The following is a 13656-nucleotide window of genomic DNA, read 5'->3' on the forward strand; positions in this document are numbered from 1 at the left end:
CTGCCTCCTATCTCAAGTGGGCAACATGCCCCCACTAGCCAGCACAATGCTGGATACAGGGCAAGAGGAGGAATATTTGGGTTAACTGGCAACCTTCTTTGGCATTCTGCTAATTTTTTGTTTGTAATATCCAACTGGAAACAAAGTAGAGCTTACATGAATTTCAAATGGCATATGCTAAGTTTCAGAGTAAAAAATTCTGGTAGTTCCATGTGACAGCTGAACAGCAAGTGCATGTCGAGGGTGTGGCTCTAATAAGCCAGTCTATGAAATGTCCCCTAGGCTTAGACCTGGGGGTGAGGGGGCGGGGTTGCAGAGTGGGGGCTGTGGACTGCATACTTTTAAGAGCTCTGAGGGCTGGTGACAGCCAGAGGCAGAGTTCCAAGGAAGGCAGAGTGATGGAAAGTGTAGGTGGGAACAGCTGGACCTAAGCCCAACAGTCAGAGAAGGGCTGTCTTTTTACTGGGTTCTTGCTTCCCATTCCCTCAAGTCTGTCTGCTGTCTTCCTCATTCATACTGTGTTCCTGGTATCCCAATGTTAGTTGTGGCACTCCTCTAAGGCTGATGAATGAAAGATGGTTTCACATGAGCCTGGTCAGTCCTCCTATATCATCTTTAGGAAAACATGGTGACATGACTACCTTGTATCTCTACAGTGCCTATATTCTTGCGCATGTTCATCTATGGTCTCTATGAATTGGTGAATATTTTATTAGACCTTCTTGGTATGTGGTCATCCAGCTGGCAAATGCAAGAATCCCCACCCTCTCCAGGTTGTCACTGCGTTTCCTACTAAAGCCCTTTCTCCTCCTCATCCCAGGCCTTCTGGAACACACTCCTTCTGCACTCTTTACCTCAGCTGTCTGACTAGAATGGAGCCTTTTCCCAGGAGACTAGGGGCTGTCAAAAGCAGATGTTTCTGACAGACCTTTGTGCGTGGGAGTCGGTGGTCAGAAAGTCCACTTCCTGGAACTGAGTCACTCCCCAATAGAACTTAGATGCATACACCAGAGAAAAGACCTGTTGACTGAGTTACAGTCAATTCTGGCAGCAAGGACACAGAGTTAAGCATCTAGGGGAAGGCTTCCCCATTAGAACTAGTCAGGAGTGTCCAGTTTTGTGAGGTGGTGCAACTTCCACAATGTTATTGGGAGGCCGGCTTGCTATCTGTAGACAATGTCTCCTCTACTTGGCCATTTTTAACAGTTTTTCTGTGCTGTTCAAAACACTTACATGTGTAAGTATTTCCCCTATGCATAGTGCACTATGCTCCCTGACCTGAGGACTCCCGTTTTCATAAACAGCAGAAGTTCTCTGTCTTCTCTGAGTGCCAGTGCCCCCACTGCTCTCCTTGGTTAGATGCTAACAATGCACTTCCGTTCCCCTCTACCGTCCAAGTACATCTCCTAATGTCTTTCATGTTTCCTGTCTCTTTCTATGCCTAAGTCTAGACAATTTCTTTAGCTATAACTCCCAATTCACTAATTCATATGATATAAGCTATGTAATCTGCCCACTAAATTTTAATTTCAGTGATAATTTTCATTTCCATATGTTCCATTTTATATTTTTAAAAATCTACACGATCTTTTTCTGACAGTATCTTGTTCCTTGCTCATATTTTCAATTTTCTCTTTTATTATATTCTCTAATCATCCAAAGGCATTAAGTCCTTGGGGCTGAACCTCTCTCAGGATGGTTTCTTCATCATGGTCTGTAGTTCTGATTGGAAACTCATGTTGGTCTGAACTCTGGGTCCCAGGAAGTTGCACAGATGCCTATCTCTGATCTAGGACTGGAGGGAGCACAAGGCATTTCCAATGGCATATGGTAGCACACATCCAAGCGACAGCCCTACAGAAAGGGCAGGATAGGTCAGTCTCTGAGGAGACTTCTCAAAGCTCCTCACCGTCTAGAAACCAGCTGGAAGAGACAAGTTCCTTAGCTGAGGAATGGAATCTTCTGGTCCAAGTGCCCACAGGTGTGGCCTCTCATTGGCCCGACCTTGTGAGGTCTTTGGCATATATCTACTGCCATCCCAGGAGACCTGCAGCTGGTGACCAGGGCAGAAATGAATCGCAACTCTTACTGTTCTCTGCTGCTGGGGACTTCAGATGATCATTTGTCATGTTTCTTATTCACCGTCTCTAATTCCTAGGCTTTTCCAGCAGAGGGGTTTTCCGGGAGACATAGTCTACCAAATTGCCAAGAGAGAAATCTGTAACTTCTATGACCCACCAAAAAACCCTAAGATGTCAATACCATCTTGACTCTACTCCATTGGGAAAGCATTTAGAGGTGCTATTATGAAATCACAAAGTTCATTATAACATCAAGTAAAACTCAGGTATGCAGTACGTGGAGTGCTGGGGTACTGGGGAAGTTGCTGTCCTGACAGCTTCCTTGTATCTCACATGGCCTCAAGAGCATGCATGCCTTGTACACCAAACATGTGGTATACTTTTATGTTCAGTCATGAAATATAGTACTTCATACCAAGAAGCCTAATTCACGGACAGTCCATATACTAGACAGGTGATCTAAATTAGGTAATGAGTTAAAAAAAAAAAAAAAAAAGGTAATGAATTGCCTGAGGGATTGTCACATTTACCTAAGCATTACATTCCAATTCTTCAAATGAAGCAAGATGAAATACCCAAGGACTCAGGCAGAACACTCTTCCACTTAACCAGCATGGTAGGGCTTTATCTAATATTTAGGCTGTGGTTGTGACTAGCTTCTCCTTCCAATGTCCTGATTTCTATCCATTTTCTCTCTTTTTTTTTTAGAAGTCACCATCATTCATCATTTTAAAAAGAGGGGCTCTGCGTGACTCAGCAGGTCCCCTCTTCTCTAGTCTTAATCACCCTCCAGGGAGGAAGCAGTTAGGTTCAGCTCGTGGGAATTCCGTGAGTGCTATCCCAACCAGCAAGCCAGAATATAAGTAATATTAACATAAAAGGCCCAGACAACAGTCTCCCAAGCGCTGCCCATCCCTTTCACTACACCAATGCATACTGAGAATTAAAAATAAATAAATCAATCATTAATTTAAACTTACAACCACTCCTGAACCACGCCATCAATCCTGCTAGTCCCTGGGCCTGCCCACACAGGTCTTCAACTGCAGCCCTGGGAACAGCACAGGTGGAGAGGCCGTGTCCTTACACAGACCCCTCCTAAGGACTAGCTGACGGACTCACTGAGAGCCTCCCTCCACCACAACTTCATGTATCAGAATCACAAACTCTTTATGGTTTAGGTTTATGAAAACACTGAGCAACACACAAGAAATATACCCAGTCTCGCAGAGCCTTACTAGGATGCCTCTGGCAGGCTCCTGTGCCCCCCTTTTGCCCTCCCCTCAATGGTCTTCCCCGATAGACTATACTCTTGAGTGTCCTCACAAGCTGTGACAGTATTTAGTCCTGAGAACTGCACTTCTCTGTGGGGAGGACTAGAAGCTGTCCTTGCTCTGTGTCCTGTCACTGTAAACACTTCTGGTCAAGAGTAGGACTATAAGAGGGGCCCTGGGAGTCCTCCCAGCAAATCGCTGAAGCTGGAGCGGCTGTGGGGCCCCAACTCATCTGCGCTATGTTGACAGCACGGGCCCAGCTACCTGCTGGAGTGTACCTGTAAGGGGCCCTGAGGGAGGCTGTGATACTCTGTAGAGTCATACCTTTTCTGCTTCTGGGAAAAGTAGAAAATTTTAAATACAAAAAAACTTCCCTCCGTTCCTGGTCCAAACACCTCTTTGTATAAGAAGAAGCTGTTAAAGTTTAGAGAGGAAAAATGATTGGGAAATAGCTTGACCAGAGGAATGCTTAATTATTTGAAACTATTTTACTTGGATATGCTTCTTTACGAGTGACCAAACATGGTTCCTCAGAAAAACAGGGTTTTCACCCTCAAACTCTAACTATCATGGGAGGGACAGGTACTGAGCTCCATTCACCTTCTGCCCTGTAGCCCCACCAATATTCATATCCCATCTCTTTTCTGTGTGTAACAAAATTCATCTTTATTCCATGGCAGTGGTGGGTTAGAAATGGGAGGAACCTAAGACTGGCCATACAGTGCACACAGAGAAGGGGACCTGGCTTTGCCTTTCTTCTCGATGACACTTTGAGATGGGAGGTGATCAGGCACTCAGTGTAGGCTGAGGCAGGGTTTCCTAATGCCTGTGGCTAAAAGCATCCTACCCCAGTGCTTCCAGCTTTGGGAGTCTTGTCGTAATGCATCAGCTAAATCCTGAGAGCTCCTAGGGTCACACTGTGGGTGGCATGTGCCCTTTAGAGCCAGAGGTTTCACAGCAGCGTCACTTTCCCATGCTACCATCTTGCTCTCCCTCTGCCACAGTCCAGCACTCAGTGAGTGGGCAGAAGCCCCTTTATTATCATGCAAAAGTCATCTCCAGTGTTCAGAAGGGTATGGTGTTGAATTCCAAGAAGTTCTGCAGATGCTAGAGGCAGAGATAATGTCTTCCTTTCACAAACAGGGGACAGCCCCCAAGAAGTCACAACAGCCATACTTTCCCATCTTACAGAACAAGGGTGATCATGATATCAATAAATAAGTGTCCTTGAACTTTGAACACTGAATGAATGAGTTTACATTTCAGCACTGCTGAATAAATACCTCAGATACAAGAGATTAGTTTTATTCACAAGTTAAAAGCAAAATAAGAAAATTTTAATTTTTTCCTCATTCCAAAGACACATTCAAGTGTTGAGAATAGGCAGCTTCCAGCTCTTCATGCTTCTGGCAGAGAAACTCTTGAGGGGAAGCCCATATGGCCTCCAGGGACAAGCATCACCCACCCGTGGTTCCAGGTAGGAAACAGCAGACTAATGTTCAGACTAAGGGACAGAACACTGTGATGACTCGAAGGGCTTATGTAGGAGGTCTGAAGAAGGTAGGTAATCATTTAAACCAATCTGAACAACATTTATGTATTTTTTTTCAAGTTATGGAAAAATTCAAACATAAAAAAAGTAAACAGCATAGTATAATTTGTGGTACATACTAGACATCATATAATTTCATCATAAACTCTAGGTGGTAAAATGCTTTACACCAAAATCAGCAGCGAGTCAGCAGCAGGTGCTCGGGCAGACTGAGCCTCCTCAGATGACCTGCCTGGGAAAGGCTGTCCCATTGGAGTGGCCTGCTTGTTTTTCCTAGATAGATAGAGAGAGCCCTATGCCAGAGGGGCCAAGACACAGCATGTGCTGCCTGCATCCAGCCTTAACAGAGACTTGGCTCTGGGACACATTCTGGCCAGTAGTTCCTGTCTGTTCACATTCACCTGAACATGAGCTGTCCAGGGTACTATGCAGGCAGCTAAAATGACAAACCGTGTCAGGGCGAATTTGCTTTGATTGGGCTTGGATGTACAGAGAGCATTTCCAGCTTTCACCACAGACGGGTGTTGTTCTTGGCAAGTAGCCCCCAGCCCTGACTAAGCGCTGCAGAGACAGGCCTCCTGTGGGCTGGGTCACGTGCAGCAGTTCCTGAGGGTCCAGGAAGCAGAAGGTTCTTAGGCAGCTTAGCGGTCTCTGGGGGAGGCTCAGCAGCCTCTGTCCACTCAGGGCACAGCCAAGGAAACTATTTAACACTCAGAGCCCCAACTCCTGGAGCCTTCTGCTGTGTCCCCCTCGTAGAGAGCGCTGAATCACATCTTCCCAGCAGAGGGCGCAGGAGGAACACGCAGGAGCAGAATGCAGAGCAGCCTTGTACCTGGTGTTCCTTCAGGTCTGTCACTCCTGAGGACCCCCACTCAGACGAAAGGGATCAGAGTCTGGCTATCTCATCACTGGTCAGAGCTGTTAATTTCCCCCTCTGTGGCTTCTCCTTCAGGTACAGACCTGCAGTGGGGGCAGCACCTGCCAGAGGTCTGTGCCTCTCTAGAGAAAATGGTCTCACTCCATCTCATCCCATTTCTGAGCAAGAAATGCTGCTACAATTAGTGTGGAGTTAATACCCAGCTCAGGTATCCTGTTTACTAGGAAGTGCAAGTAGAAAGAGACAAGTAGCAGGTAATTAATCATGACCTGCAGGGCCAGCTGGGAGACCTCGGCAGAGGGCCTCCCACTGCCTGTGCACGGTGCATGAACATCAGATAGTTTTAGAGGCTCCTAATACAAGCGATACCTGACACACCCATGTACCAGAATCACCTCACTAGAAAATCTAGTTTTGTCATATTAACAGAGCAGATGCATATGACTGGCCCCCAAAAGGAAAATAAACATAGACCTTGCTTGGAAAATTCTATTTTCTAAGTGTTTTTCACTTTTTTCCTACTTCATGATGATTTCCTCCCTGCCCTCACACCTGGGTCCTGACTCAGAGAACGTAAACATGAACACTCCTGTAGAGGCCCAAGAACCTTCTGGACACCCCAGAAAACCAGCATGGACAGTTCCTGCTAAGAAGATGCTAACTATCAACAAGACTAATCTCTGAGGCCTGCTGGAGCACACAGACGCCAGAAGTCACCATCAAGATGAAATGGGCCCTTGAAACCTATGTAATTTTATTAACAATATCACCCCAATAAAGCAAACGAACAAACAAAAGATAAAATGGGCCCTCAAAGAAATCCTACCAACCAGAAAGAGTGGGCAGCTAGGAACATCTGCCCCTAGGCACATTCTACAGGAATGCAGCTGCTCAGGTGGAACACTCAGGAGGCGGAAGCTCTAATACTGTTTCCTTGACTCTGCAAGCAAGGCTCCGGGAAGACTCACAGGAACGTCCCAGAGGTCTGATGCCAACCTCTATACTCCCAGCATCCAGACAGCCAATAACCACCAGCTACAGCACACTCTCCACAACTAGAACTGGTGTGGACACCAAAAACAGGAGAGGATATCAGGCCTGGTCTGATCGCCAAAACTAAAGACTGAGTCAGACAATCCCTGTGAGCCCCCCTTCATTCTGGCAGAAGCCCCATGTCCACGGATATCTGCACCCTGCCTTTGCCCCACTGCTCCACGGAGTACTGCCTCTTCCCCTTGCACACCCACCCCTTCCCATCCCCAATGTGCTTGCTCAGTGACAGAAGCCATCAGCTTGGTCCAAAGGACCTGAAGGACCCCAGGGAGCCCATACCACCTTCTTCATATCCCAGCCAGCAAAACCAAACCCATTTCACTGGCTTTTACCTAACCAAAGTCTCTGTGCAGCTACCATGAACCCACTCACTTGAGGAATACCTTCACAGGCAGGTGTGGGTGAGGGACCTGAGACGTCATGAATAAAAACTTTGACACAGACAATTTCTTCTGTGGCTCCACCCTCTGCCATTTCTCCCAATTTTCTTACGTGTTTTATCTTGTTTCAGTACGTGATACAAATCCCCACATGCAGGAAGCCCTCAGCCATGCCCCATCCTTGCAGGGCTTTGGCTGCTTGTCCTTATGACTGCACTGTGGGAAAGCAAGGGCCCACCTCACAGCTCTGCATGCTCTGCACCCTTTCACACTCCTGGCCTGAGACTGGCCTACAAGTCTGCAGAGCAGTCAGATGATCAGCAGGCTGGGAAGGCCCCTGTGTGCCTGGATCAAGAGGAAGAGAGTGTGAGCTGGCAGGAGAGAGGCCAGGTTACTGCTGGAACACAGCACAGGTCCTAGTGAGCAGCTCAAGATGGTACTAACTTGAAACCCAGTACACACCCAGTATTATTAACACTTCAGGCACACACACTCAAAGGCAGAGACATGCACACACACATGCAACACACACATACTCATGTACACTAGTGCAGGCACATGCTCATACATACACACACACACTCCCATGCACACATGTACACACATACACATGTACACACTTCCACACAAACACACATACAGGTCACACCCAGGGCCAACCTGCACTCACAAGAAGACTGCACTGGGTCCTGCTTTCAGCTGTCCCTTCGGCTTTTATTTCAAATAATTGAGTTTAATTTATGTGTTTTTGTAGCCCTGAGGGAAAAACACATTTATCCTCCAACGAAAAACTTTCACGGGACTAATAAGAGCCCGGAATGCCTGAAAGCCTCAAAGCCTCACCAACTGAACACACAATAAGGAGGGGTCCCCGGGCATGCTGGAGGCCAGGGAACATTTATACTTTGCGCACTTATGTGAATTCTGTGTGTGTTAATCTTCTCTATCATCTCCTAGTAGCCCTGAACAAATCAGGTTAAGAGAAGGAGGAGCTGTGACGCCTTGCTCCGGGCCACCCCCTAGGTCTCCACAGGACTCCTCCAATGGGGTTGGGACCACTTTCCAGGTGGGCCCAGTGTCAGCAGACCCCTGAATATGGGGGTCAAGGACACTTTCTGTGGAAGAGAAGAGTCTGGCAGGTATGATGTGGGAAGGGTCCAGGTGAGGATGACCTGGAGGCAGTCAGGAGGGAGCAAGGGGACAGAAGATAGCAGGAGGGGCAGAGGCTGTGCCGGGCTCCTGGTACCTGTGTCTGAGTCCTTCTGCTCTCCATTGGCCCCCACCGTGAAGGGCAGCTTCCGTTTGGTTGCTCTCTCTCTCACCTCCTTCCCTCCATCACTGCGGTCCAGCTTTGGGGTCTTGGTTAGAGAAACTTTATCTTTATCCTAGAAAAGAAAGTAACACTTTCAGATATCATTCCCAAATTCCCAAATTGAAGTCTCAAAACCCTCACATTTATTTGCCAGTTAAAGCAGGTACAGCTGAGCCCTGTCCATGATCCCACATGGCCCCAGTTCTTGATCTCAACCAAGAGGAGTCTTGAGATATTGCAGCTAACAAATATTCTCATGAGTATGAAGAAAGCAGAGTATTCAGGTATACAGTTGCCCCCAAACTTTTCCCCAATAATGAAGTATAAGAGCCTTAAAAAGGTTTGTGGACAGGTGGAGTCTTGATTTCCACTATAAACAAATCAGCTGGGTTTTCCTCCTTTCCTGTCTGTCATCCCCTGCATAGTCCCACATGGCCTGGCATGACCCCCAGTGCTCATGCCGTCTCTGGCGTCACCACAGACCTGTGGCACTGCCTTCTGAACACATCTTGCAGACCAAGGCATCAGTCCCAACGCAGAGCCCACAGCTGTAAACCTGAATGCAGATGACCCACACCAAAGCAAGAGTTAGCTGGGAAGCAGGCAGGACATGCCCTTCCTGGCTCTAATCTCAGGGTTGGTCTGTCCCGCAGGGCAAGGACTCACAGGCTCAACTGCCAGTCCCACCCTGACCAGCTTGCCAACCTTGGGCAAATCTAGCACTGTGTCTGCCTCGGTGTCATCACCTGTAGAATGGAAGTCAGTGCCCACCTCAAGAGGATAAACAGGGATCTCAGTGTGCACTGGGCATACAAATTCAGCCGCTTACCTTGCAGTGCTGTACCATATGAGGTAAGGTCAGTGTGTGGAAATGGCAGTGTATACAGCCCTAAGGCCCGATCCCCAAATGCAAAGAGTGTGTGTGTGTCTATGTTGATGAAACAAAAACTGTGTGGAGACGGGAGTCCCTGCTTTGCTGGCTACAGCAGCTGGACACCCTGGATCCAACCCCTCAGTGGACAGCACCATTAAATTCTCTCCTCCTGTGCTCAAATGGTCCTCCAGCTTGACCAGTCAGCCACAGCATCCACTAACCTTAGCAGTTAGTGAGAGACACCCTGAAGTGACCAGGAAGGTCTCTGTAAGAACATGCTGCCAGCTCCAAAGGCATCTGGGGGACAAAGAGGGGCCACCAGGCACTGCTGCAATGAGGAAGGACCCCTGGAAGATGGAGTTACAGAGATGCTAGACATCCCATTTCACCCCACAGTGTGCCTGGGATGTCAGGACACAGACACACCTGTCACTATTTGCACCCACCACCAAAGAACTGGGAGAAGAATGAAACCCAATAGCAAAAATGCCACATTGCAATAAACACCTGCACATAAAGAATATTCCTGGCCCAGTTAGTGAATCTGATCTATGGATATATTTAAAAAGATTACAAATAATAAAAATTTGGGAATACAAGAAATTTAAAAAGTCAATGTAACTCATCACATGAAGAAAATCATACGATCATCTCAACAACTGCAGAAAAGGCCTGTGATAAAATTCTATGCTAATCCTGACATGAAATCTCAGCACATGGGGAAAAGGGACAGTCCTCTACCTGACAAAGGGGACCTGACCTAGGACCCTTCTGCTCAAGTGCAGAAGCCTGGGTGTTGGCCAGAGAAGGGGCATCTAGGCAAGGTTGCCTATAATTACCTCATCTACTGAAAAGCAAAACATTTTTCTGAAATGAGCAAAATATAGTATGCACTTTGCAAAAGAAAATATCCATAAAGTCAATTAACATTTTGAAGGGTGTTCAGCATTAGGAAAATGAAAATTAAAACAAGGAGATCTAAGTATTTCTACTACAATGGCTAATATAAAAAAGGCTAAAAAAGTACTGCCCTGGCCAGGTTGCTCAGTTGGTTGGAGCATCGTCCCATACACCAAAAAAGGTTGCAGGTTCAATTCCCAGTCAGGGCACATACCTATGCTGTGGATTTGATCCCCCATCTGGGCATGTACGAGAGGCAACTGATTGATGTTTCTCTCTTTCAAATCAATAAACATATCCTTGGGTGAGGATTAAAAAAAAAAAAAAAAAAAAAAAGACTAATGGTATGAAATGTTCACAAGGACATGGCAGAGAAAGTAGAACTTGAGGTGTTGCTGGTGGAACTGAAATGGCAAAACCACTTTGAAATTAATGAAATGGGAGCATTTGTTCACAAACTGGCACAGTGATGTTCACAGCAGTTCTGTTCACAAAAATGAAAAAGAAAAAGAAAGAACGCAATTGCCTATTGAAAGGCAAAAATGGATACATTAATTCTAGTGTAGTGATAAGTGGAATATTTATTCCACAAAAGATACTGGTACATGCAACAACGCGGATGACTCTTCTGTGACACCTCTAAGGAACAATGTTGATGCATCAGGAATCACATTATGGCACGTCACGTTTAGGCCCCCAAAATAAAATTCCTTCTGGAACCAGATTTGGTTCGATTACTTTTTTTTCCTTTTTTATTCCGCTGAGGGATAACAAAGTATGAATCTTAAAATGATTGACTGTATACCTGAAAAATCCTAAGGACTATACAATTAAAGGATTCAAATGGTATGTAAATTAAAGTTGTTAGACACAGGAAGTAACTGGTATTTATTCACTATAAATAATTAGGAAATGATATTAAAATCACTTATATAGATATCAAAAGACATCAAATACACAGGAATAAATCTAACAAAAGATGTTCAAGCCCTCTATATCTCAGAAAACATTACTGAAAGAAAATAAAGACATAAAAATGGAGTGATAGGTTCATGGTAAGAAAATTCACATTGTTAATATGGCAATTCTCCCAAACTGATCTTTACATTCAAAGCAATCCAGTAAAAATTCCAGCAGGCATTTTGTGGAACTCAACCAGCTTATTCCAAATATATATGTGGAAAAGCAGTCAAAAATAGTAAAAATAATTCTGAAAAACAGCAAAGTTCAGCAAATTAAACTACCAGAGATCAAGACTATAACATTGCAGTCAACACAACAGGTGGTCCTAAACCAAGGACCAAAGGTTTAGAACAAAATACACAAGTTAGAACCCCACCTGGCTGGTGACAAGGGCCCTGCAGCCATGCAGTGGGAAGGGGGTCTTTGTAGTATGGGACAATGACCATGTGAACATCCAAGAGGAGGAAAATAAACCTTGACCTCCTACCTTACACCACAAAATAAAATTTAATTCCAGACGAACCACAGACTAAAAGCTTTTAGAAGATAACACAGGAGAGCATCTTCATGACCAGTAAACAATAGAAAAACATAAATAAAACCACGGGATACCACTACACACCCACAAGCAGGACTAAAATTAAACTGACACCAAGTGTTAGCAAGAATGTGGGTCAACCTGAACTCTCACAGCTTTCAGGACTGCAGAAATGACACAGTAACTTTGGCAAATGATTAAACCATATCTACCACTGTGGAAAAAACCCAATGGTATATATGTTCATGTCATTATTCTGTTATATTCCAAACTACACAAAATCTAAACATCCACAGGAGAAGAATGAATAAATAAGTTGCTTAACATTCATACAATGGGATACCATACAACAAAAGAGGAAGAGAACTGCTGCTAAGAAAAAAGCCTGTAAATCAGATGTAATGTTGAACAACTGTTCTCCTCATGTAAATCTCAACAGTAAAAACTTGCTACAGTGATAGATGTCAGAACAGAGTTCACTTTGGTCAGGAGTGCTACTGCAGATGGCACAGGAAGGCTCTCAGGAGACTGGCAATGTTGGCATATTTTGATCTGGAGAGATATTATCCCAGGTTTTAAAAATGAAATAGATAATATTACGTGCATTCATATTTCATTTAAAAAGTTCAAAAAATATCCCAATTGTACAGGGCAAAACAACACCTGCACTGTAGCCGTGGTATGGTAGGGGCTCAGCCCTAAGCTACAAAGCACGACTACAGCTCACTGGGCAGACTCACTGGATTCAGAACCTTGCTGAGCAGCTTGGCTGGGACAGAGTTGAGCTTTCCTCACTAGTAAATTAACAAGAATCAACAGTACACAATGCAACATGTTTTCATTTCTTGAATGCTAAAAGAATACCGAAAACATTAAATTCAACCTTATCAGCCACTTCTCTGTCAGACTTTGATATGGTATAAAAACTGTCAGGGTGGTAACTGCTAGCATGTATAACCAGATGGTGACCCAGTTGGCCCTTGTCATCCCATGTATACTCACAATAAACTTGAGGAGGGAGCGCCACACGTATCATGTACAAAGACAGGAAGTCCAGCTTGCAATCCCCCACCACACTGAGCTTTCCACACAGAGTGGGAAAGAAAGCTGCAGTACTGTTAGGAAGATAATACTTGACACATTTGCCCTTAACTAACTCATCTATAAATAACCAACAGCAAAAGAATACAGTAAGAATAAAAATTATTTTAGCCACTAAAAATAGCATAAATATGTCAATCCAATACTTCTACCTCCATTTGTTGAAAAGATTACCCTTTCCCAACTGAGTTGCTTCAGCATCTTTGTTGAAAAGCAACAATCATGTACATGTGTGGGGTCTATCTATTCCACTCATTGACATGCCTGAATTAAACCAATATTTTACTTGTACAATAATTACAACAATATGTTATTATTGTAACTCTGTAGCACTGATTTTCAATCAGTGTGCCATAAGAATCTTTAAAACATGCAAACCTGAACTCTTTCCCCTTATATTGTCAAATAAAAAAAAAATGACAACAGCCAACACAATAGCTGTCTGGTGTGAATGAATCAAAATTATAGCTACTTTTTGTCAGATGGGCGAAAAATGTATTTTTAGTGTGCCACAGAATTTTAGTAATTAGTTTATGCATGCCATGAGATGAAAAAGGTTGAAAACCGCTGCTCTATAGTAAGGACTGAAATCAGACTATTTATGTCCTCCAACATTTTTCTTCTTTTTCAAACTGGTTTTTGTTATTCTAGGTCCTCTGAATTTCCACATGACCTTCAGAATCAGCTTATCAATTTCAACCAAAAAAAAAAAAACCCCTCTAAGAATTTTTAGTGGCATTATGTTGAATCT

At 44.6% G+C, this 13656-nt stretch overlaps 1 protein-coding gene across 3 annotated transcripts in view; it reads right to left on the bottom strand.

The window, feature by feature from the left end:
- The window catches only part of ANKRD11 (ankyrin repeat domain containing 11), a 213681-nt gene that overhangs the window by 26108 nt on the left and 173917 nt on the right, over window positions 1-13656 (bottom strand). For all 3 annotated transcript variants that reach the window (XM_054588966.1, XM_054588967.1, XM_054588968.1), the window contains one exon: window positions 8464-8602. In XM_054588966.1, the coding sequence (XP_054444941.1) occupies window positions 8464-8602 (139 nt within the window). The remainder of the gene's footprint in view (window positions 1-8463; window positions 8603-13656) is intronic.

The sequence above is a fragment of the Pteronotus mesoamericanus genome, unplaced genomic scaffold, assembly GCF_021234165.1.
Source record: "Pteronotus mesoamericanus isolate MK-2021 breed Mesoamerican mustached bat unplaced genomic scaffold, CSHL_Meso_final scaffold_165, whole genome shotgun sequence".
In the NCBI taxonomy this organism is placed as follows: Eukaryota; Metazoa; Chordata; class Mammalia; order Chiroptera; family Mormoopidae; genus Pteronotus; species Pteronotus mesoamericanus.